This window comes from Branchiostoma floridae, chromosome 5, assembly GCF_000003815.2.
Source record: "Branchiostoma floridae strain S238N-H82 chromosome 5, Bfl_VNyyK, whole genome shotgun sequence".
Classification (NCBI taxonomy): Eukaryota; Metazoa; Chordata; class Leptocardii; order Amphioxiformes; family Branchiostomatidae; genus Branchiostoma; species Branchiostoma floridae.
Genome location: NC_049983.1, coordinates 8457777 through 8484548, shown reverse-complemented (window position 1 = coordinate 8484548; position 26772 = coordinate 8457777). Strand labels below are relative to the sequence as shown.

Genomic DNA, 26772 nt, shown 5'->3' with positions numbered 1-26772 from the left:
TGAATATCTTATCAGGACGACATCTTAAAGTCTATCCAAGCCCCTCCTTCAGTAGGAGGACCTCAGGGTGTTTCCAACTGTTTCCTGATTGCTCCAATAACGGCATCGATTTCCCATTTTGATGGTTGGTGTTCCGCTTGTCAAATTTTCCCAGCAAAATGGGAGGACACAATAAGTCTTTCATAGAGGGGAAATGGGATCAATTATGTCCTTTGGTGTTCCAAGCAATTGGTTTATAGCTTTATCCACTCAAATAATTTCAACACAATTTGATTAATATGGTTCAGATAATTAAAAAGACTCTGGGGAGCAGATCAAAATTATTCTATTATCATTATATACAACAGAAATTTTTCATCTGTAAAAGATATCACCTGCTACAAATTACAGATCTAGAAGATAAACAAAAAGAGATCCCACAACAGTTTAATTCTCGAAATAGAGAAAACGGATATTTCACACTTTTAGATAATTATGTGAGAAATTTGAGCTTTCTAAGCTGCCTGATGTTCAAATTATGGTCAGGAAGTTAAAGAGGAAAACTACAAATTTCAGATCCAGAACCAAATTAAAATGAGATTTCAAGGGCTTCATTCCAGAAAAAAATAGAAGAAGGGAACATTTTACAATTTCAAAATTTTTAGATGAAAATGGAGCCTTCTATGCTTTCTGAGGGTGAAATTACGGTCAGAAAAATTACAGTTGAAGAGTGGCCACGTGTGCCCGTCAGAAATTGCCAATCTGAAATTTCTTTTGTAAGAATATGTATGCAATGGTAAGAGGGCACATGGAGGAAGTATGACAGTGCCTCACCCCTGTTCCCTTGTTAAGAAAACCCCCCTGTCCATATTAAGAGGGTTTTCATCCACTTCTTTCCCATCACAGCTCTGCAATTGGTTTCTTTCACAGAAAATCCCCGACCCTCTGAAGTGGGTGAGGGGCTGACGTTGACAGAGTGTGAGGCTTTATCGCGGCCTGGCTGCCTGAAGTGAAACTTCGGATTCAGCTTACAATCTGTCTTCTGTGCCCTGCAGTATTGCTTTTCTTCACACAGATATAGGACTAATGGAATAACCAGGGCTCAAAATACTTTCTTTTGTGTATGGCTATGCAAATTTCCATTTCTTATTTCATTTTAATTATGATTTTGAGTTATATTTGGATTAACGTTGTACAATTGATTTGCCTTATTTTGTCTTTAGTTAATTTCTTACTATATTACCATTTATTTTATTTCATATCTTTATCGATTATACCTTTATGTTGCATATACATGTATGTATAGGGTGTTCCCGCTAGGGACTTTGAATATTGGCAGCCAGGTAACGTGTCACCCTGGATAAATAAAAATAAACAAAGAACAACAATAGCTGCACTGACTTGTACCAGAAAAGTTTACTTGCAACACTCAACTTCTTTTCCTTTTTGTCTATGACTTTTTTAGTTGTGATGTCAACTGTCAAAAAAGATTTCAGGAAGCATGCATAAAGTTGGATACTGTTTAAAATCATTTATTAATTCAAACAAAAATCTATATAAATTTAATATAATGTATATACCCAGTATATGGTCTAATACCACATGCAAGTAGACATCAGAAATAGCTGCACAAATCCAGGGTACCAATCCTGCACTAACCTAATACATGTAGCTAGTTAAAGTCCTTCCTGCACTAGATGGTGCATAGGGCGGCACCCATCTCTGTTTCAGTAGCCCTGAGCCACACAACGTTTGCACAATCCCTACAGCAGGGAGTTAGTCCACTGGTAGTGGTGTGTATGTTTAACTCCATACTCTTTCCCAAATGCTGAGTGCCAAGCAGAGAAGCAGCATGTACCATCTTTAAAGTCTTTGCCACGACTCGACCGGGGATTGAACTCACAACCTACCAAATACAAGGCAAACACTCTACCCATTCGACCTTTGCACCAGTACTACTAACCTACATACATGTACATGTATGTGGGTGGTATTTCGAGCCCTGGCTTTTCTTCACACAGATCTGTAGACTTAATGGGTAATATTGATTCTGGGAGCATTTTCACCGATAAGGCTGGAGAGGGCTATCACTGTGCTATAATGTCATCAAGTGATTTCATTATGTCCTTCATATGGTAGTAGAGCCTAATCTGACTCAAAGCATTGGCAATATTCTAATCTCTTTCATCATGTGAAGTCAAACAATAGTACAGTCATGAAGTTCGCAGGGATAGGGTATTGATATGTGAAATTCTCTAAAACTGGTTCATTTAAAATAAATGAACCAGGGTTTTCACATGGCCATTATATGGATGACATCCTCTGGGAACCTCAAAACGGGTGCGAGCATGTGACAAAAAAAAAGATTGGCAAAAGAAAAGGTCCTTCATTATGAAATCTAAGTCACAAGGAAGGTTGAATAATAGAATCTTCATTTTTTCTTTCATTTCTTTGTCAACTTTAGAATTTTCTTTGTCATTCAACAAAATAATTGAAATGATGAAATCATGATGAAATAAATTGAAATAATGATGAAATCCAAGTCACAAGGAAGGTTGAATAATAGAATCTTCATTTATTTATTTCATTTCTTTGTCAACTTTAGAATTTTTTTTGTCATTCAACAAAATAATTATCCCTTTTCAGATATGTTTTCAATAAGGCCACACGAATTTAATTTATTGCTTCTCAGATTTTTTCAGAAAATATTGGGGCGGTCGATAGAAAAAAAAAAGGAAAAAAAATTGCAAAAAATCTGGGGTGAAAAAAAACAAGGTAAGTAGTCAAGTTTTCAGCTTTTCATGGCATAATTTATCCAAAGAATCTTTTCCTTTGATTTGATACCACTTTTCTGATCATGTGACTGCAAAGAAGCTCTCTGATTGGTTTATAAGCCTGTGCCCCTGGACTTAGCAAAGCAATAGCAAAACCTATATTATTTTTCTTGTGAAATTTTTTTTTTCCAAGACGAAAAAAAATGGGTCGGGAATTTCGAGAAGCAACAAATTAAATAGGTGTGGCCTAAACTGACAAATAATGAAATTAACATGGCCTTACTGAAAACTGATGTCTGTTGCATTGCTTGCATATGTTCTGAAGTGTCGTTCAGCACCATGGACAGTACCAATTTAGGAAATTATATTAGAGTTTTGTGAAAGGTTAATCGTTAGACTGAAGGTAGAAATGTCAAATGGTGCTGTCTGTTACCCTTATCATGCAAGGCTTCAAAGTTCAAGCAGTCTATCAGGAGAATCTGAATGAGAGGGAGACCAGAAAGTAGGGTCTGGCTTATATGTCATGATTAGTCCAACTGAAGACCTTGTCTGTTTTATGAGGGAATATCTCCAAGTGTCTTTTCTCTATAATAGAAAACCCCATCAAAATCAGGTTATCACATTTGTGACATTTGTTACCTGTACATTGATACTCATTGTCATTGTTGCGCAAGCATCTGCATAAATGGGTCAATATATCTGTACATTATTCCAAATGCGAGACCAGATTATTCACCCATGACTGTATTGTAAACCCAATTATGTTTTGATGATGTTTCGTTGTTCTGTATATGTACGTAGTTCAGTAGTTGTTGCCATATGTTGTATCCTGTACAATTGTCGAGCAATTAAGTTCATATATATACATTTGGTGCAAAATCCAAACCTCTGGAAAGCAAACAAGATTTCAGCACTATGGACAGTTCCCATCTAACCAAATCTTAAAGTAAAAAGCTTGACTACAATTTTTTTCCCTAACAGCGCACAGATCTTGATTCATGTAAGACTTGTCTACTTACCTATGCTTGTTCCGTCTTCACTGAGGATTGTAGTACCAGCTGAACAAATAAAAAAACAAACAGAAAACACAATGAAGCTAAGGAGTTGTTCTGCTGTTGTTCCAGACATTAAGAAAACACAATGATTTTCAGTACATGATTGCATATACAAATACAATGATTTAAAAATTTCTTACTGTCATTCATCAAGGGATAGATAGGAGGCACACTGGGTACTTTTTTTGTTTCTTTGACTTTGATCAATGTATCATTAGCTTTTAATTGTAAAGAAAATATTCTGACCACCCCTTACGGATTTCTCATGGTATTTCCAGTAGGCACAAATTCAGATCTGGTAGCCAGAATGCAAAGACTGAGTGACCTTTTAACAAACTGTTCAGAAGCAGTATCCCACAGTTTAAGTGGCACACAGTCTGCAGGATATGGCTGCCTAACAGCACAAATTTCAGGAGACATTTTACTTTTTCATCAATATCATTCCATGCCCACATTCAAATGTCCTTTACTCTGGTATATTACCGCCTATTTGGCTACCATTATGCTGGCTTTATTGGTGAATTTAGTACATATTGGTATGAGTGTCTTCATACAGTAAACATTAATCAACTACAAAGAATAAAGAATAAAGTTCAATAAAAATCAAACTTTTATTTCACATCAATTGCAACAGTTATAATGTGTGGAAAATTGCTAACCAGTTTTATAGAACAAGTTTTCTTTTTACTGATTCAAGCCTAGCCGAAGCGATGCGAGTGGTGGAAGACAGAGTTAGGTGGAGGAGGATAGTTCAGCGAACTGTCATGGTGCCTCAACGACCCACTAGAAGGTCAAGGGATAGGTGAGGTGATTCAGACATTAATGTATCGTGAATCTTTTACAGCACGACATGAATAAAGTTTACACAAGCGCCTTAGTTTCCCAAACTTCTTCTATGCAAAGATGCAGCAAGATTGCCTTCTCACGGGAATCATGTCCAATTCTGCACTTAATTGCTTTACCCGGGCCCGCTTGATTCGGTTATGGAACATCAACAACGACTTGGGCCCGTGGGACGGCTTCAAGCTCGCAATTACAAGCAGAAAAGTGCCAGGTAAGTTGTCACCTCACAAGAAGGGAATGTAATTTTCTGGGTCCTGATGTACAAGGTATGAATAATACATGTGAAGGTCAGTCTGCCCAGACGTCTCATAAGTCAAGACTGCCTACAGGAAGAAATCTTCAATTAAAAGTTGAGGCTGATGCCGTTCTTCTGTGAATTATAATTTCTTGAGTATCATGCAGTTCCTGCAGTCCTCTTAGTATATGCAATTAATCTTAATTTTACTTCAATGAAGATTAGACATCCAGGCAGGGCTCTAGCCAGCTCGAAATTTTTTTCCGTCAACCAATTCCCATTGTCGCGAAAACCGCGAAAATCAAGTTAGAAAGACGGAACGGAGACCTTGAAAAACGGGTTTTAATGAGATTATCGTATGCAAAAGGGCGCCGACACACATTGTCAACAATCATAACAATAGCAAAACAAACAGTGTGTGGCTTTTACGACCGTGGACAGCGTCCCCAAGCCGCCTGTAGCTTCCACCAGGGATTTTTGTCCGTCAAGGTTGACGGATTGGTTTAAAAAAATTTCCATCACACGCAGCAAATTTCCGTCAATTGACGGAAAAACGGCCGCTGGCTAGAGCCCTGCATCCAGGTAATAAGATATGCCAAAAGGAGTTACTGACAAGCAACTGGTTACGATTTTGGAAACAGTCAGTGACAGGAAAGGGGGGGCTACATATGGAGCTTTCCGGCACTTGGGACATAGCCCTCCCATCCAAAATTGTCTTCAGCTCTTTTGCATTCATAGTTAGGGTATAAAAGACCAGTTTCTCTCAGATCACTTCAGTGTCGCTGTCGAAAGATAGTGGATACTATCTGAAACATCTGACCGTGTCCAAAATCATATCCAGTTGCTTGAGTAACTGCTTTTTGGCATAGTCTTACTTTTGTTTGCTCTTTCTGTGCAGTCATCATGCACTGAGACATGATATATATGACATGTATACTAATCAGATCAAGTTTATTTCAAAGCGGCCAACAAGAACAGTCTTAAGTGAAATTTAAGACACAGAAACAAAATTCATTTCACTGAGTTCTCTTGCCCTACTGCAAAACCATTGACTCATAATAATGGCATTATGATCCAAAGAATTGAAATAAACTGCCCCTCCACAGGATATAGATGGATTGTAAAACACAGTTACAGACGAGATGGCAGTTCTGATAGACCTTTGGCAACGCCTGATGAATTTGACAGGGTTAAATGAAGAGCCCTCCGCGGTGCAATCAGGCAATTTGTGTTGGACGTGCCTCTAAATCTCACGCTCGCGAGATCAGCCGGGGTCAGCGGTTATGTTTGGCTGTGGTACACTGATTCAGAGAACGTTTGTCAAGCTTTGATGACTTTCAAAGTACCAAATTTTCCACTGGTCTGAACTTGGAGCTTACTGGATTTCCTAACTTAGTGAAATCAATCTCCAGAAAATTAAATTAGTCCAGAGTTTGAACTGCAATCTTTGCTAGATTATCTATGATGATTTTAACCTTTATGCTGTTAGTCTAAGCAATTGAAAAAGTTTACTATGTGTGCTTCTTTCGTCTTAGTAACCAGTGATAAAAGAGCCACTTGAGTCAAGAATATTCCAGAAAGCAATAATTTCTCATTTCTCTAATAATATTTGTTATCATTTCTAACTTCCATGCTACATTGAATTAGTATAAGCAAATGAATCAGTCACAAAACTTTGTAATGTCTGTCTCTTTTTTGCTAGTAATATATAATCCACTTCAGTCATGGAAATTTCCAAAAAGATACAATATGAAGATAAACACAGCAAAATGAAGGCCTGCAAAGGTCTTTCAAAGCAATTGAATGGCAATTTGTGGTCCGTTATCACCGGAGGCTCAAGCCTGTGTTGTAAAAGACACATGAATGACATGTCATGGACGTTAATGGCAACTCCCTCCTCCTGTACATCTGAGATACCGCAAGGTGACTTGATGGATTCCCTCAAACATAGCGCGGGACTGACGGCAAATGTACTTGCAAATCAGCGGCAGGGAAGACGGATAGGGAGTGCTGGGTGGAGTGACACCTTGGCACTGATGTGTGGACACCTAACTCCCAACACAGACAGCCGACGCCAACTTGGGCCATAAAACTCCTACATTATGTACATCCTCGATGAACAAAGACTTGGGAAGATGGGAGAGGACAGGGAAGACAAATGGACTTCGAGAAAGCCATGGGCTGTCCAAAAAGAGAGTCTAACTTGTATCCTACAGAGTTACAATGGTGACGTTGGCTTTGCATGTTGATGTGTTCTGATCTCTAAATGTGAACATTCTTCATACAGCTAAGACCATAAAACTTCTACATTTTGTAGTCTTCATCTTTGATGAACAAAGACTTGGGAAGATGGGAGAGGACAGGGAAGACAAATGGACTTTGAAAAAGCCATGGGCTGTCCAAAAAGAGAGTCTAACTTGTACCCTACAGAGTAATAATGATGACGTTGGCTTTGCATGTTGATGTGTTCTGATCTCTTTGTGAACATTCTTCATACAGCTAAGACCATAAAACTTCTACATTGTGTAGTCTTCATCTTTGATGAACAAAGACTTGGGAAGATGGGAGAGGACAGGGAAGACAAATGAACTTTGAGAAAGCCATGGTCAGTCCGAAAAAGAGAGTCTAACTTGTTACCTACAGAGTAACATGGGCTTTGCATGTTGATGTGTCCTGAGCTCTTTATGTACATTCTTCATAGTTCATACAGCTAAGACCGTAAAACTCCTACATTGTGTAGTCTTCATCTTTGATGAACAAAGACTTGGGAAGATGGGAGCGGACAGGAAGACAAGTGGACTTTGAGTTTGAGAAAGCCATGGTCAGTCTGAAAAAGAGAGTCTAACTTGTTACCTACAGAGTAACAATGATGACGTTGGCTTTGCATGTTATGTGTTCTGATCTCTTTGTGAACATTCTTCATACAGCTAAGACCATAAAACTTCTACATATTAGTCTTCATCTTTGATGAACAAAGACTTGGGAAGATGGGAGAGGACAGGGAAGACAAGTGAACTTTGAGAAAGCCATGGTCAGTCCGAAAAAGAGAGTCTAACTTGTTACCTACAGAGTAACAAGGGATGATGACATTGGCTTTGCAAGTTGATTATGTGTTTTGAACTCTTCCTGTACATTCTTCATACAGCTAAGCCCGTAAAACTCCTACATTGGGTACATCTTTGATGAACAAAGACTTGGGAAGATGGGAGCAGACAGGGAAGACAAATGAACTTTGAGAAAGCCATGGTCAGTCTGAAAAAGAGAGTCTAACTTGTTACCTACAGAGTAACAAGGGATGATGACATTGGCTTTGCAAGTTGATTATGTGTTTTGAACTCTTGAACTGTACATTCTTCATACAGCTAAGGCTGCAAAACTCTGATAAAACATCTTGTAGAAAGACTCGGGAAGAAGGGAACTACAGGGGAGCTTGGAAGACAGATGGACTTCAAGAAAGTCATGGACAGTCATATAGAAGTCTGACTACCATCCTACAGAGTAACTGATGAGGAACTAAGACTTTGGCATTGCTGGAGTATTCTATTCTAAGTTCTTGATTATATTCTTTATTTGTGGAACAGCACCAACTTTTAAACTTGTTATACTGTGGAAAGGGTGTACTACAGTAGCTTATTGATGTACATGATTGTAATTGTGTGGGGGGGAAGTGGGATGGAGGAGAAATGACATTGAATGTTGTGTGCAAGTTAAGGAAGGTCGAAATCATTACTCTCATGTCCCTAATAAACGTACCGGGACGTTTATTTTTTTCAGCCTCACAATCCAGCCGTTACGTTCTTATTTTGGACGGTACGTTTATTTTTTTTCTGAAAATTGGGGCTTTGCTTAGCCAGGACCCTCAAAGAATTGAAGTTTTGGGAGTTTCTGCCCATATTTCCGCGGTATTTTTGCTCAAAATTCCCTATCTTTCGGGCGAAACGGCGCGGATTTCCATGAGCGTGTACGTGTACGCGTACGCGGTACTCTTTCGGTGATTTCGGTCCATCTCGCTATGACGCTACGAAGTAAATGTTGTTCTTGGGGGAAAATAAGACACCACACTGACGTTTTGAAATACAATTTTTACATAAATAACTTTTAGTTTTGATTTAGTAGTAGTTTATAGTCTCTGTTTACATCGTAAACCAGCACCTTGCACGAGGAATTTCCAGTCTTGTGGTTCCATGCGCTTTCGGCAGCGAGGCGGAACAGTGATCCGTTCATAATAAATGCTGGACGTAAAAATAACAACAGTTACTACAACTTCGTTTCCCTTGTGATATGAGTTTTGACGCCGCAAATTCTCCAAAACGACAGGAATTCGTCGGTAAAAACAGCAAGTTCATAATCATTTCTAAGCATCAAACTGCCACAACTTTCCTTTGTAGATGCATGTGCCATTATGCCGAGATGGTCAAGTTGAAATAAAACTTTCTCTACGTAGGCTTATTTCTTTGACAAAAATCAACCTTAGTCTAGTTTTCACATAACTAACTTTCATTTAATAGATTTTAATCGTTTTTATACCGTAATCACTGTGTTTTATACTACACATCAGAAATCTTGTTGCGATATTTTACCTTGGTAAAAGTGGAGTCGTCCACTGACCCCTAGTGACCTTGTTTACCTGCTGCTGCGACGCCATTTTTGAGAAAAACACAAAGACGGAGATTTCCATTTTTGGCCCGCGGAATACGAAAATTGGGACAGCGTACATGCATTTCAAAAGCCTAAAACATCAGATATATGAACGGACGGTCTATTTGTAAAATCTGCCCATATAGCCTCGAAGTCTGCACAGAAATGACGATGTAGAGAATGGTAGAAGTGCAGAGAGTCTGAGATGAGAAAAAAACGCCACGTGAATTCAACAACACTTCGCATAAAATCACATAATTTTGTATAATGTTTCCTTTATTCAATGTCTCCTTCATAAAGAGTCCAAGTTGCACCAATATTTTGCTGATGTAGTACAGAAAAAATGTGATCCCCTCGTGGATAATTTACTATTTAGCACAGCGTAACGCGGCCGGCCACGCGCCCGTGACGGCAGTGTTGGCATAGCGGCCGGACTGAAAATCGTCTGGCCGCGACCGCATTCGACAGGTGACCGCTATAGACTATTTCTTAATGCCTAGGTCAACGGGAAAAATCCAAGGGACCGACGAAAACTGACCGCATGGACAGTTACGTGGCCCCTATACTCAGGTGACCCCTATGCCAGGTTTCACTGCGAATTTCAACTTAACGTTACCTTTTATTAAAGAATTGAGAAAATATCATGATTCGAACAAGATATCTATAGTTCTTCAGCTCATTATTTATAGAGCTAACTGATGTGGTTCTTAGGCATAAATGAATAAAAAGACCTACCTGCTTATCATCTCCTTTTCTTTGGACAGAAGTAGCATGGTCACAGTTAAATACATGTCAATTTGGTAATTTTCCGGGGGGTATGTTTATTCCGGGGGGTACGTTTATTAGATATTGACGATTTGTCCGGGGGATATGTTTATTCCGGAGGGTATGTTTATTAGGGACATGAGAGTACTAGAGTGTAAAAATTTGATATGGGAGCAAAGGCATAAAGTTGGTCCTAAAAGAACATTAATTTTATAACTTTTATTGCACGTCACTTTGAACATTTTATATCCTGACTTATAATGGAAGCATTAAATACAAAATTAGTGCCTTGATCTATTAGCCATAGATGGTAGAATCTAATAAATCTATAACTCGGGGAATTTACATTCTATAAACTCCTTCATAAATGAGGACACATTTTATGGCTACCAAGGGTAATTTTACAAGTTCTACTGAGCCAGATGAGAGTTGAGAATACAGAAGTGAGGCAATGGGTAATCAGTGACTGGCACTATAAAGGGACTGGGGGAAATGATGTTGAATAATGATGAACTTCGTTAACTTTGGAGTCGGACAGAATGTTATCATGTTATTACGTTACGTCCTTGCATATCAACTGTGCAGATTTATTTGAGCATAAGTCAAGAAGCAAATGACGTACAAAAATTAGTATATATAGAAAGAACAAGTTTGATTACTGGCCTTCAAGTGGCTTTCTATCGTATTGCAGCAAAACAGTCTTTATATCTTGTGTTTTCAACTATGACTTTTTAGTGGTACCGTTAACTGTCATTTGTCACCGAACATGGCAGTACATTTGATCAATGTAATCTTCTACAAAATAAGCACGAGTGTATTCTTTTCTAAAATGTAAATATAGTTAGATATAGGGCAAAGGTTAGATATAGAAGGCTTTAGAGAAAGAGTTAGAGTTCAGGCCAACCCAAGGGCTTATACAAGCACTAACACGCCAGGTATATATATAAGTTACATAAAAGTCAGCCCAAAAACAAAATCCATTTTAGCCTTTTTACTTACCAGGCAAAATACAGAATACCTGGAAAAGGAAATTAGCTTTATTTTTAGGAAAAGAGGGAGGCTTGGTGGACTTTTGATGGATGCCCCCCGAACCCCCCCCATCTCCTGCCGATGCCATAGCCATTAACAGATGACCTGCATTCTGCACATGATTGGTCGTTTGTGAGTTACTAAGGACCTTATATATCACTCACAGTTCTTAAGTCATTTGAGAAAGGAAACACACTATCCATCATTTCACCTCAAAAACTTTCACATGAAAACTTCTTATAATAACTCCTTGGAGACACTTTTTATTGTCTCACATGCTTTGGGTATGATATATGCCTACTCTATATAGAATAAGTTACATAGCCATATTTCATACATATTTCGAATTTAATATACAGCCTATTATAAATTCTTCCTACTTTGAATAGTTTCAAATTAAATGTTATATTTTTGCTAAAACAATTTGTAACACTTGCAATATTATGTTTTAAGTGCAATAAAAACAACTGGGCAATAAAATGTTGCTTGGGAATTGTCCGTCGCACTTGTTTATAACTTAGCTCTAACAACATGTAATACTATACATAACAGTATCTATATATATCTCACACTGCGTATTGTGCCTTTTGACAAATACCATGATGGCAAATCATTAGTTTGGAGTGAAACAAAACCTCAGACGTGATCTGTTATACTGCCAGCTCAATTCCCTGTTGCAGTCCTACACCCATCTGTTATTAAAAACAAACATATCTAGTATATCACAGAAGTCATTTATATTCTCATAGAGAAATAACTTTTCCTTTAGTCATGTCAAGTTAGATAGACAATCTAATACAGCTAGATTCAATTACTCGACTTTGGCAGAAAATTGCTCAATAGTCTGTTTTTTTTGCCATTTAAGTTGATATCATCATTTTTAGATCGAATTTTTGGGAGATTGGAATGACAATTCTCTAGAGTACATGTAAAAGACATGTTTAACTTAGTTTTGTCAGAATCATAATTTGGTATTTCATTAATCAAAATGTTTCAATGAAAGAAAAAAAGATCTTTTAGTAGTCCCTCTTTTGTGTCAATTATTTTCAGGATCTTCCACTTTCTAATACAGGGGTGGTCAGGATGATTTTACAACATTGACATGAAAGACTCAGTCAGACTTTAAATGATGTAAGCTGTATCTCTGTCTTTGTCTGACCCTTGCCTCTTCCCTCATCACCTCAATGAAAAGTGGTCTGCAGGCTGATTTGTGCTTTCATGAATAAACAAAGTTTCAAGCAAACAAACAAAAAACAAACAAACAAAGACAAGTATATCTTAGCATGAAAGTTCATCTGTGTTGGTAGAATACATTATAGAAATTGCTTAACTTTCTTTCCAACACTAAAATTAATATAGGGACTTACCCTAAATTTTCGGTCAAACTCTATTGACCTTGTTCACAGAACAGGAACACGCCACTTTTGCAGGAGGGGGTCATAAGTACCAGAAAGTCTATGTCGCCCCCCGTCTCTGTTGAGTATGGGCCGGTGGGCTCTAATGTACACTGCCTCCTTCACTCCTCGCGCGAAGAAAGGGTAAGTCCCTATATCAATTTCAGTGTTGGAAAGAAAGTTTAGCAATTTCTATAAAGACAAGTATACTTGCCTCTTGCTGGTGGTCCTTTTGAAGTAATCCCCACCCTCTTCCTGCTTGGTTTGTCCTTGATCTGTTGGAGGATGACACCTGCACCAGGGAAGTTGGATTCCGCTCTCCTACGTTTGGCTAGAATTGCAAAGTGTAAAAATTTTAGAAAATGTAGTTTAAGAGAATTGACTCTAAATTATGGAAGGAAACAACTCTGACCATATCTCCATTACAAGTTTAAACTAGCATATTCTATGATCACTTGAAATGATGCTTTCTCTCTTTCTATATATAATTTTTATACAATGTACAAAATGTAATTATACTAAGAATTCAGTACATACACATGACACTAACTCTAGATCTTGTAATACTACCATTCTATAGAGTTAATTAATCAGCCAATAATTAAAAATTTGATGTGCAGTAATCAACATTATCAATCTAAACTATTTCTTTTAATGGCTAATCTAGGATAATCTTTACAACCTTACAAACTTGCGGGGACAGAAATCCCAGCAGCCACCATAACATTGACAATTTTACGGATGTTTGGGTAGCATTGTTCAAAATCACTAAAGCAGGAAACAGGAAATTGCCTCTTGATTGCGACAGTAATAACATGCGGTGCTTTCATGGTCGTTAATATCATATTCCATAGTTTAAATTGATTTGAGGCTTGAAATATTCACCATCCTGCAGTTTGCATAATAGATTGCAGGATACTCTGTGCAGGTTAAAACATACCAAATATCATGACGATCTGTCAAAACCTCTTGATTTATTGTCCTTCAAAGCCTTACACAAAAAATAATACGACTGTCCTGCAGTTTTAAAAAAAGCCGCTAGGAGGCCCAAGTATTTACTCTATGCCCCAAGAGCTATATAGTATACCACTGACTATAAAAGTTGACCATAGTATGTCTAGAAAATAAACAGATATTAATCTTGGAAGTTTAAATGCAGTATCTTAGAAAGATGGTAGGGAGACCAATATCAAAGTTGACCTTTGTTTTCCCAACCCCACCCACCTACCAAATATCATAATGATCCATCTACACATGTACATGTACAGCTTCACGTACTTAAATACTTATAATTGCAAAATTGCCTATAGAAAGAACTCTTTTGAGCCATATATACATTAACAGAACAGACTTTACCTCAATGGGGCGCAGCTACAATGTACAAAGCTGGTTTCATTTATCATAAAGGGAATTTAATATATCTGAACATGAAACCTGATGGAGTATATCTCTTCTCCTAGCTATGGGCAATATAGCTGAAGTATGTGATATGACAAACACACAATAACAAAGACTGCAATCATTCACAAAACCTGCAAGTATGTACAATATAATGTAGAGGACAGGTACCACTGATCATAATGCTCCTAGCCTGCTTGTTGAGGATAGACATGGACTACATGTAGATAAAAATTCTTCATAGGACAGTCTAGTCTATCCACTGTACAGGGGTTCTTTGCTGATATGTAATACATTGTACCATTGTTATAGTTATATAATATTCAGTTTTCTACTTCCAAGATTTCCTCATTTAGGCCCCACAAATTTGATTACTAGTAGCGTGTTTCATGCATTTGTTTCAGCAAAACCTAAAGCATTGAAATAAATTGATGTTACAGTAGTAGATTACCTACTATTTGGAATGCTGAATCCCCAAGGAAATGAAATATTGTTTTTGGCTTCTCTGTCCATATTCGTTTCCGGCATTTGTACTGTGGGGGTGATGCCTATCTATAATCTCTCAATGACTTGTTTTAAAGTATGTCAGAGAATCATCAGATCCTTGTGGTTCAAGTGTACATGACTTTGTACAACATGTAATAACTGCATGGAATTACCTTAAAGTCTCATGAATATGATCATGAATCATCTAACACAAACACTGTAAGCTTGTTTCACCTTTTTAGTAAAACTATCCAGCTTCTCAAAAACTCCCTCTACTTTCTCTTCACTTGGACGTAAATGCCAGATAATCCTTGCAGAGTCAGAAATTGACATCTCAAAAGGTCACCAGGTAAAGTTTAATCTTGTACTTGGGCACAACTGCCTGGCGGTAAGACTTAGATTGACGTTAATTGAAGCAAAAGGTTGCCAGATGTGTCTCTCTCCATCACTCTGGATGGTGTCAGGTATAATTACACCAATTTTCCATCTGTGTGCAGTGATATATACATGTATACTTGCGGAAAGTTCACACAGCCATTACCCCAGACTGTGGTTTGTATCATTACTATGCAGGGGACATGGGTATATGTATGAGGGTCTGCATGGGGAATCTGGTAATGCCTTCAATCTAGGAGTCAATCACAATTCACAGTCAATCTAGGAGGGCTCGCAATGCTTCACCCTAAACTTAGGAAGACTGCAACACTAAACAGTTAACTGATATGCATTCCTATGAGGGGCATTCAATAAGTAATGTCCCTGACCCATTTCCCATAGCAGGAGATTAATTATATATAAAAGAAACTTGGCACAGTTATTAGTCTTTCTCTTCATAGGAACCACCCAGAGTTTTGCATTTCTCCCATTATTTGATGTAGCTCTGGACACCGTTCTTGTAGGACATCCCAGGTTGGTCCTCCGACAGATGCCTCATCAATGGCAGAAGAGGGACGACCAGGACTTCCGGCCTTGTTTGAATTCAGGATGCCAGCGTTTTACAAGGTCATATGATGGGGCATCATCACCAAGTTTTTTTTCATTTCATCAAAAGTCCCCTTTAGTGTGCGTCCTTTCAAATACAAAAACCGGATCACTGCGCGACACTCAACTTGCTCCATTTCACACCTGGTCCATTTCACACCTGACTCAGTTCAAACACCAGTAAATCAGTAACCACAATTAGTTCAGAGCTGTTTTTTGCAACATAACCCATAGAGATATGAATCATTACACATGCAAAATTTCATCTAGATCAGACAACTGGAAGTGGGTCAGGGACATTACTTATTGAATGCCCCTCGTATATACACACTGGAATTGGTCTCAGTAGTACAAACAGTCGTGTCTTTAGGCAATCTGATGTTCAAATAGGCGACATAAAGAATTTTTCAATAAACATTTTACAACTTGTTCTTGCCAGGCTTTTTCAGCTAGGGGGCCCCTACACTGTGCCTCGGATCCCCTTGGGCACCTAAAATGTACACTGTGATTTTAGCCCTTATATCATAATTATGCTGTGTTTTAACCAGCAAATGGGACTTTTCTGTCAGTTTAATGCTTGATATTGAACAAGAGCAAGCTGGCTATAATTGATGGTGAATCAAAATAGTTAAATTGATAGGCCTCACGTAAAAAGCACACAGACCCTTGTGTCTTATGATCAGTGCTATTGTGGAATAGAGCTCTGACACTTAGTCTAGACATTACCTGACAACCATTGGTAGTACAAAGCACCAAAATGGCAGAATGTATAGCCAATTAAAACTTTGGGTTGGTCCTATGGACATCACTGTCAGATCTGTCCTAGGGTACCTCAAATGTTCCTCTCACATGCGGAGGGCCGGCAACTCACAGAACAGCCTACAGCCTTAGAGGTCAATAGGTCACCAGCAGGTGTTCCATCTTGCCTGATATGTGCTTAAGATTGGGATATCTTCCGAGAGGTATCAGCCTTGCCGGATATATACCATTGCATTCCCCTTCAATGCATCAAAGTTGAGCTACAGCTTCTAATAAAAACCATATTATCGCTGGCTGCCAGGTATACTGCTGTGTTGAATACATTGATAAGATGAAAGTAATGAGTTACCCCTAACTTTAAGTGCTGAACACAGGAAAGTTTCATGGTGGTAGGCATGTTGTTATCATTGGTTTTGTGAGCTGTTGACAGTTTATTGTATAAAAGGTGTACCTGATTTGCAGCAGAATAACAGTTACTGTAGCGTACTACTAACAAATAACCAACAAGTGCTGGTGAAAAATACTTTCCAGTGTTGTTGAAATCATCTTTCACACACCTTTTGAAATGTAGAGTAATGCGCATTTCCATTTCTAAAGCCCTTGGGCCACACAGTTACACAAGCATTAGTGTTACACAAGCATTCGTGGTGCTAGTAACGGTAGTGATGAAGGTAGTGGTGTATGTTTAACATTGGCTAAATTGGTCTCTTAAATTACATTAAAAGTATAGAAAGTATACGTTGAATGTTCAATTTGAATTCACAATGCTTGGTATGATCATGACCTGCCAACACACCAAGTCATTGCACTGGGGGCCTTTTCTAATTTTCCAATACTCACAACAAGAATGTATAAACCTTCTCCTAAGGTCTCTAACTTCATCATGTGAAATCGCACATTGAATTGAAATGATCTACCCTGTAATACTTATACACACATGGTGCCCTATGATTATATGCATGAATTCTAAGTGTGTGCCAAGGTCATTCCTTGAGTGATTTGTTTGGTTTGTATCTCTGACAATATGCCAAACAGCAATCACTCACTCAAGCAACTGGATATGAATTTGGAAACGATTGACTTATCTTTGATCATATTTATGTATGAGTGATTTCAAGTTTGGTCAGGAAGTCACGTCTCCAAAGAAATGTGGCAGGGCAAAGTCAAGTCCAAAGAGAAAAAGTCAAGTCTCTGAGGACACATGGGAACTCAATGTCAAGTCAGGGCACACATGTTGAACAGTCGAGGAGTGCAAGAAGTGATGAAGTCCATCCCATGGGGACTGGATGACTACAAAATCCAATTTGTCACTGATAACCTGTTCATTACGAGAGAATCAGGTCCTTGGCACTAACGCCCAAAGGAACTCAAGCAGTCACATTTAGTAGATCAGAGACATGTATAATACAATTTCCTTCTGCAGTGTCTTTTTATAGCAAGAAAACAAATTATCCCCCCGGTACTTCCTGAAGTTTTTTCTTTCAGGCTACTGCTGCATGTAGAATGAAGGAAACTCTGTTGCACGGATTTTGCTAAAAATAAAGTTAAACACTTTCTCAACATACCAATTGTTGCTTTGGTATTATAGAGATTACAAACTAGACACTCGACTACTTTTGTACTTCCTGACTAAGTTATTACCTGCATGAAAAAGGAAGGTACTGTTTTTTGAGTGTAGGTGTTGTTAAGATACATTATGATGGTCAAGGTTGATTTTGGGCACCCTGGGTGCTGTCCTAGGTCCTGAAGCAGAACTCTCACTTTTGGCATATTTTGTCCTGCACATGCTATATGGTCTTGATCTTTTGGTGGCAGATAGTTTTTGATGTAAGTAAGAAGCATCTAAAGCCAAAATTGTAAGAAAATTCTCTTAAGATAATAGCATGGAAAAGGGACATTAAGTAGCTTTAACCATTTCTCCTTTAATTTCTGTCCATGTATCTCACCTACTGTCCACAGAAGGGTGGCCTCCACTGGCGTGGTGTCCTCGTCAATGTCGTTGCCATAGAGACAGAGCCCCGCCTCCAGCCTGAGGCTGTCCCTGGGCCCCAGCCCTGCCAGCTTCACGTCTGCAGCCTCCACCTGCAGCAGGCTGTCCGCAACCTGGACAACCTGGGCTACAGGGATGGACACCTGGGGGGACAGATAATGCAGGGCTGAAATACATGTATATCATTTTCCCTTTTCTACAAGATATGCAATGTGAATTGTAAATTTGAGAATAGCATATTTTTAGTTGCATTTTCCCTTTGCAGTCAAAACTACCCAAGAAGTCAAGACCATGCTGGGGACCAATAAAATCTGGTCTGTGTGGACATTTGTTCCCATTAGACATGCACGTTTGTATCTGTGAGAAACATGTAAGGGACCATCAAAAAGTGGTGCACGTGGTCACTTGTGGTTTGACTGTACTTTTTGCAAACTGAAAACTTTTCAGCAATTGAGAGTTTTGATCCCTACATGTATATTGTTACTGTATCTTCAAGCTATACAGTATCCGAACTAGACAGGTGATGTGATACATGTAGAAAAAATAAATTCGTCAAGGGAAAGAAAAATGATAAATTTCATGTTAAAATTATGAAATTATACATTGCTAAAGAGAACTTCAGGTTGAACTCTGTTGAACCCACCTACATGCAAGTCTTAGAATAGATAATCTGATGACCAATGGCCAATATCTTGAAATCAATCAATACTGGCGCTATTTACAGAAGGGTGAGGAGAGATAAGCATGACACACTTAGTCATAAAGACTACATCTAGCTTGCAGTCAAACTTTATCGAACACACCTGCAAGAAAACATAATCTAGATCTGATGGTATCTTGGAATAAACAGCATATCGAGTGCTGTTTGAGAAGAGATAAGGTAAGAAAGGGAAGAGGATATAAATATTTCACGCTTTGGTTGTAAATTTAAGTGAACTCAAGTTGGGCTATACTGAAACTATTCATAGTCATTCAAATTGGGTAGGCGTCCCTAAGGACTGTCTACATCTGTTACAGTTACTATTGGACCACATTAAAGGAGAATTTGTATGGCCTTTGGCTACCAGTTGGCATCAAAGCTGGACCCCTCTCCCACAGGAGAAAAGCTGTCTCCCTGTTCTTGTTCTATCGGTACTCTCATGGCCAGATTGTTTTGATGATCTCACACTACTCAGGGCTCGAAATACTCAGTACATGTGCACCTTGGTAGAGTCAATTCCAAGTCACCGAGTTGATTTTGAAATAATATTTGTAATAAGTTTGAACTATTTTGAGTAAAAGAACATTTCAGTCACTTAAGTTCAAAATTGTTCAAACATTTCAAAAGGAAAGTTTAAACATGTTTGAACCTTTTATATTTGTTGGAACATTTGGGAAAGTAATGATATAATTATCTCTTTATCTAGAACAATTTTCAAACATCTATGTGTTTTTGTTATTGTTCCAACATGTTCCAACATTTTGTGTCATTTTTTCCCTCCATAAAAACTTTTATTGACCCCATAAACAAAGCTGCTAAGCTTGGTCCTTTGTTTGGCTCTTGTATTTTTAGATTTTCTTTAGTATACATTGGTGAGTCTTTTGTGAGAAGGTGCCAGACAGACATAATTTCCTGCACTTGGCAGGGATGTGTGAATTGCCCTCTTCCCAGCCCACTGACCCAGTTTCATGATATTGTTTCCATGTTCGAACATGTGATCACAAATGATGCATCTATGTTGGAACAGTTTAGAAACTAACAGAAATAATGTATTTGATGTTAGAAATGTTTCTAACATGTTTGAATACCATAGAAATATTTAGAACGTCACATAGATGTTATAAATAATTCTAAACAGTTACTTATCACAGTTAGATTGTTACAAAGATTTCCAAAATGTTAGAACAAAAGGCAAGAAACACCCTCTCGGTAATATGGAATCGACTCTACACCCAAAATTGGAGATGTGCGCCAACTTTTTTTTTCTGTGTGTGCACCCATTTTTGTATGTTAAGACAACAAAGTATACTTAAGTACATACCATATTCCTGACATATACAACAGTCAGTGTGTGATTAATATTATGTACAGCAGCTGTAATAATACCGCGAGATTACACAAAGCTGCATGTACTGTATTAAGCAGCATATGTAGACTTGATAAATGATGAATGTGACCAATGGTACTACTGTATCAGGGGAATATCCTAGAGTTGGCTTGTAAATGCCAAAGCCAGAAGGTGATCCCTGTAATGAAGTTAACTCCCAAGGGTACTGAAAACTGGTCTAATGCAAACACACACACAGTTTTATGCAGGCATGCAATAAACCCAATCAAGCACAAGGCAATTTCAAGGGAGATTTGAACTTCAGAACAGCGAGCTTTAGGCCACACCAATTCAACTTCTTGGTTTTCAGATTTAACAAAGTAATGCTGGACTGTTATAACTTAGCAACAGATGAAGTCACACATTTTGAGGAAGTGAATGTCAGATTCAAGCTTTGCTTTCTGCCTTCTATTTTCAATTTCACCATGTCCTCTTGATGCCTTTCTATTTTTTATTTTTTTTTGGTTTCTTCTGTCGATTGGACAGATGAGGAGGCAGTCAGGCTATTTGCCTGTTTGCCTGACCTGCACATGACTTTTTATGGTGAAGGAGGGGTGTGCAATAGAGTATTCCTTCTCCACCCTCTCGTCTACCGGAGCACTAAGTCTCACAGGGTCAACTGTATGCCACGTGTGAGGCGGCTCCAGCAGATGTAGCTTTGTTGTTCGGAGTATCCGTCTCCTAGGAGGACTTCCGACCAAGGATGTAAGGGGTTCCTCGTACCCCCGACTCGTGTGCCATGGCGGGTGCCGCTCATGCCCGAACATGCCCCTAGGCCTGTCTCGGCCACATAGCCCCACCAAGCCACACAAGGCCACTAGATACTCATTTACACCTGAGTTAAGTGAGGAAAGTCGCATAAAGTGCCTTTCCCAAGGGCACAAGATCGGTGACACAGCAGCTGGATTCGAACCCGCAACCTCTCGGTCTTGAGCCGCAAATGCTGCCACTGCGCCACGCGGTCCCACTGCCTTTCTATTAATGATAGTAAAAAGCACAAGATCTAGTCTGTGGGTGCCATCCTATTTACCCTTGTCTCTTCCCTCATGACCTCAATGAAAAGCGGCCTGCAGGCCGATTTCAGCTTTCATGAATAAACAAAGGTTCAAACAAACAAACAAAAATGTAGTTTACCTTTGCTCCCATTCTCATTTTCAGAGAGAATTGGTTAAGAGGGGGTATGGGAGCAGCAGAAACTAGGAAAATTGTTGCCCAGGCTACCCAGAATACATTTAGAATAGCCTTACATTGTGTATATAGCTTCTACCTGAGCAGACTCTGTGGTTCTAATTATTAACAACGGGACCAAGGCCAAAGTGCTCAACAGTATTAGATACTAAAGCCTTCATTAATCACTTCCAATGGCTGAATTCCCTAGACTTTGTCGTCCAATCAGACGTGCCATTACATAATCTACCCGATCATGTGACAATGAGAGCAGTTGCCTGATTGGACATACTATGGCCCAATGAAGGCAGTATCACACATTCCATCTGAATAGACCATGCCAAAAATTCCACTTTGGATGCAGAATGTTACAATACAGGAAACGGTAGTCCAGGCCTCAGCTGTGTGTGGTTCTGCCTTGATAATATTGATCTTAACTTAATGGCAAACAATATTCCACCGAGTCAGATAAGCTTCACCCTGAGCGTGATGGATGCGTGTGTCTCATGGCACGGCTGATAGCGACTTGTTGATGATGTGACCTGAATTGCTGATTGTTAAGCAGTTCTGGGAGGAAACGCTACAACAGGAGAGGGAGTAAGAAGATGAAAAAGAATGGACTTGCTCAAAGTTGCAGCATAGAATGTCAAATCTTGCAATTATTTTTCATTGCTAAAGAACGTATAAATAATAATGTGTCGAGCTATGCATTTATCCTTTCTTTTCCAGCATCTTGTAGAAAAGTGAGGGAAAATTCTGTTCAAGGTTACAATCTAGCCCCTACCTATCTATGCAAGAACATAGGACTTTACATATAATGCCATCATTGCCTGTAATAATAGTTCCTGGATTTGAATCTCAGTCCAAAACTAAAAATCTAAACAAAATCTAAAAATTCAAGTTAGTGCTTCTCATTTTGGCCCAGAGTTACCTAAAAATGAAAGGCAACAAAACTCTTGGAGTATATGATGTATGTTGTCCACAAACCACATGGTCCAATCCGCAACCTACGTCTCCACAACTTCAAACGTGACTACAGCCCCAGACCTCACTTCCAGCCATCATGGGTTTGTCACATTGTATCAAGAGCTCACAAAGAAGCTTGACAGTTTACATGAGGGTGGTGAAATCCATGTGGACAGCCAGGTGCGGTCAAGCCCTAATGATAAATCTTCCATTAACCTTTGCAAACCTGGTGCAATAAAGAGGTGTCACTGGTCATAACACTCAAGAACATGCCTGCACTTAACTCATAACAAGGAATCTGCGAGACATCAGCCGTTCTGTGTGGCACAGTGCAGTAATAAACACTGTACGGTGATTACACAAATATAACATCTCAAGGGGGTTCCCGAGACTCTAAGCAAGAATTAAGGGGTCGGCACGGTGGGGCTGAAGAAACAAAAGAGGATTGTGGCTCACAAGTGGATTTGTGGGGGAAAAAGCCTTGGCCCAAGTCTAATTATGATTTTCACATTCACTTTAGACTAAACAATTGATTTCCTTGTCCCAAACACTGTATTGTGTGAGTCTTCACTTTTCAACTCAAGCAATGAGTGATTCCTCGCGGTGAGTTGTTGAGTCTGATGATGGTAATCTCAGGGATAAAGACAATGGCTTCATTTAGTTCAGAGTTTGTACATTTTGTAATTGCTGACAATGTCTCAAAATTGCAAGTATATATTAGACAGATATAGAGAGAAGAGAGATGAGAGAAGAGAAAGCTTTTGATAACTAACAAATTGAATATTGCATAATTTTAACCCAAAAAAAATTCCCTGTTGTGCCCATTAGAGTTATAATACCACAGTTGAATACTATCAACTGTTGTTACCTCAAAGCCGTCCTCTCCCGTGTATCCACACCTGGTGACCCGACAGCCAGGTACACCGAACACCGTCAGGACAGCACTGCACATAAAGGTGATCCTGGACAGGTCTGCATCAACACCTGCCTGTAACGCAGCTGCAGCAGATGGACCTGCATGGGAAGGTATACCCAGGTGTCAAGAGGAAATCATTTTGAATTTGTCTAAGGCCATGTTGATTGTGGATGACATCCAGGCACGCATCAATTTTTGGCCATTTCCAAAAATAGAAAAAGCCTTCAACCATACTGTAAATCACAATCAGAGAGCAACTGCAAAATGAGCAAAGAGCTTAGAATGCAAAACTTTTTTTATTCACACATTACTCGCATCAGTTTTGGGATTCCCAGAGGATGTCATCCATGTATTCAAATCAACATGCCTGCCTAATATGCAGTTGTGTGTGCAATGGGGAGGGGTGTAAATGGACACGAGGTACATTTAACAGGTGTCAAAAGAAAAGTCTGACTTTCTCTTTCAAACTTTTAAGAATTGCTCTAACTCTTCCTTCGCAAACAACTGAAAGGAAATTTCTCGAAAATCATACATGGGACATTGATTTAAAGATAGAAAGTGGAGGTGCAGTGGAAAGGTATGAATTCAAATAGAAAAGCTCATAGGACATTGTTAACAATGTCCAGAAAAAGATTTTCTGGGAAAGATTCATATTCTGGCAAGCAATTTCATGGTATTACAATTATGTCAAGTACAGTTGTCTTGTACCATGTTGTACATGTAGTTTGCCAAACAACATGTTTGCCTGAAGTACTAAGTATGTTGTTTTACCAGTTAAGACTGTGAGTTTTTGTCGTGCCTGCATGGTTCAAGGACGGTTAAGTTAAGGTGTCACAGTGGTTATACAGATACACCTATGTCATGACCCCATCATTTATCACACCAATCACCTCATCAGAACAACAACAACATACAGTTCAACAACACGATGCTTCCTCTATATGATTTATCAAGTAATTGTTGACGAATGTTTAATCTAAAATGGTTGAACTTTGAATTTCAAGTTGGAAGATCACATGATACTGTTTGCTTCACTCAAAAGCGAGTGATGTTCTTTCAAAATGTTCTTCCCTTTGTCTTGTCTGTACCCTCTGGCATATGGCCACTCCCATACATGTATGTCAGAGGTGGAACTTTGATATAAATATAGTCTGCCTCGTGATGAACAGGTTAGACTTCATGTCAGGTTTGAAGTGTACTCCATGACAGATCAGCACAGCAAGACTCTCGTGTCACAGGTAGGAATACTATACGACAAACTTACTGTTTAGACTATACTATTCAGTGCTCAAAATACCCACTTGCACAATTGCAAATGCAACAGTACCATGCTTCAAGTTGGCGCAACTTTATTTTAAATTTACTAATAAGTAACCAGTACACAACCTGAAATTTTGCAGTAGGAACACTGCTTTTCCCTTACCTATGCGCATATTAAGTATTTGTATTAATTTCTACTCATAAGATAAGATAAAAGTTAACGCATTACATTATGTAACTGGAACTTCGTGGAAGAAAAGATAATGGATAAGCATGAAGTAGTTGATTTGAAAAAATAACTTGGAAGTGACGCAACCAGCATGTAATGTTGACGGCACAACCTGGCTTCTCGTGCACTGCTATTAGATTTTTTTGAAGATTCTGAAGCTGCCTTCTCAGTTCTGTCACAAAGTACGGCATATTGAACACTGTCAGGTAATTCTGGTAAGCGGTTAAAAATACACCCATGTCATAACTCCTCAAGGGATATGTCTGCAGACCACTTAGACTTTGTAAATGTATGTACAACACATGGCGTTTCTCCAAAACTTTTCAAAGGTTGCACATGCATGTTGATGATGGGACAGAACCAATTGGAAAACTGTATTTGCAAATGCATCCAATTCTACTGAATAGAAAAATATGTTAAGTTGATTCTTGATAAAAACACTGTCGCCTACAATTGAACCTTTACCTGTGATCACCCTTTGACATAACACACAAGCTTTGCAGTCATGGCACTAACAGGTTATATTACACTGAACAACCTGTCACACCTAACCTTTGTACATCTATCTGTAGGCATTGCTTACTATATTTTATAGTACCAATTTATTCAGGTTTTAAACAACCTTCCTCTGCAGTGAGTTCTACCAAAAAGCAGTTGTTTACGACCAGATGCCATGGCAATGAAGCTGACAATCAGCATCCTCCTGTTTCTGGGACTGCTGTGGTTGACAAATGCAGGTGAGCATATGCAGGTGTTTTCAGATGGAAAATACAAGCTTGATTCCCATGGCCATCTGAGCAACCATTTCAATTTCAAGACCAGTATCTGAATTATGTACCTGATATAGTTACATGTACAATAAATTAAGGACACATCCCTATAGTGCTTGACATTCTCTTGATATCCAGGCTATCCCCGTCTTCACTTTGCGGGAAACTTCCGTGCTGACACCGCCACCCTCAACAACGATCCTTACAACTTCAACATCCACAAGTTTAACGCCAGCCTGGACCCGCCATGCTACCCAAACTACACCTATCCACACTGTGACTGGAACCCGAATGGCAGCAGTGATTTTCAGTTTGTCAACTGTTTCGTGAAAAAAGTCTGCTACAAGGATGGAGAGTGCTCCAAAGATGACGCTTTGGTCGGCAAACGGATCATTGGTATGTCAGTTATAAGGTCACCACTTGTATGTTTCTGCTCTCAAATATTCTGTATAATTTTTGTTATACATGTACATGTATTTATCAAATCAGTCATTAGGTGCTTGCTTGCTGATGTGGTGTAGGCCTTTCCCCCTAATCTGCCTGAACCAAAGCTGTCTCCGGATTGAAATTTTTTTCATTGCTTGAGAGAGCTCCTGCTGTTGATTATCTTGTTACATGACAGTTACATCTCATTGTAAGTTTATGAAGGTCTACTTTCATCATCCAGTTTCATGTCACAAAGTTCAGATTTTGGGGCGACCTATTGGGGGAATTTTGTCCGTCCCAACAGGCAAATTTCCATCTCAGGATAGAAAGACGGGTCCTGGACACAGCCCTATCCCGAACCACCATGGTTTTCAGACACTCTTGTCCGACATTGCGATCCCCAAGCCTTCTATTTGACTGTGTCAAAAAATAAGACGGTCACCTTGTAATTATTTCTCTCATTACCCGAGACTACTTTACGCTATGAAACAAAATTCTCACAAATTTCCCACCAATGGTTGTTCAACAGGAAGTGACGACACCGTGGCCGGGAAGATGACGGATCTGGACCCTTTCTTCCAGATGTACACCGGCCAGCTGTGGGGTCTTGTTGTTGGGGTAGAGG

General features: G+C 39.0%; 1 protein-coding gene across 1 annotated transcript in view; it reads right to left on the bottom strand.

Moving 5' to 3' along the window:
* Nucleotides 1–26772, bottom strand: part of LOC118415317 (aminomethyltransferase, mitochondrial-like) — a 57245-nt gene that overhangs the window by 10983 nt on the left and 19490 nt on the right. Inside the window, exons 4-7 of the mRNA XM_035819823.1 lie at nucleotides 23415–23560; nucleotides 18283–18469; nucleotides 12927–13043; nucleotides 3773–3811 (exon numbers count right to left, since the gene is read on the bottom strand). Of these exons, the coding sequence (XP_035675716.1) occupies nucleotides 3773–3811; nucleotides 12927–13043; nucleotides 18283–18469; nucleotides 23415–23560 (489 nt within the window). The remainder of the gene's footprint in view (nucleotides 1–3772; nucleotides 3812–12926; nucleotides 13044–18282; nucleotides 18470–23414; nucleotides 23561–26772) is intronic.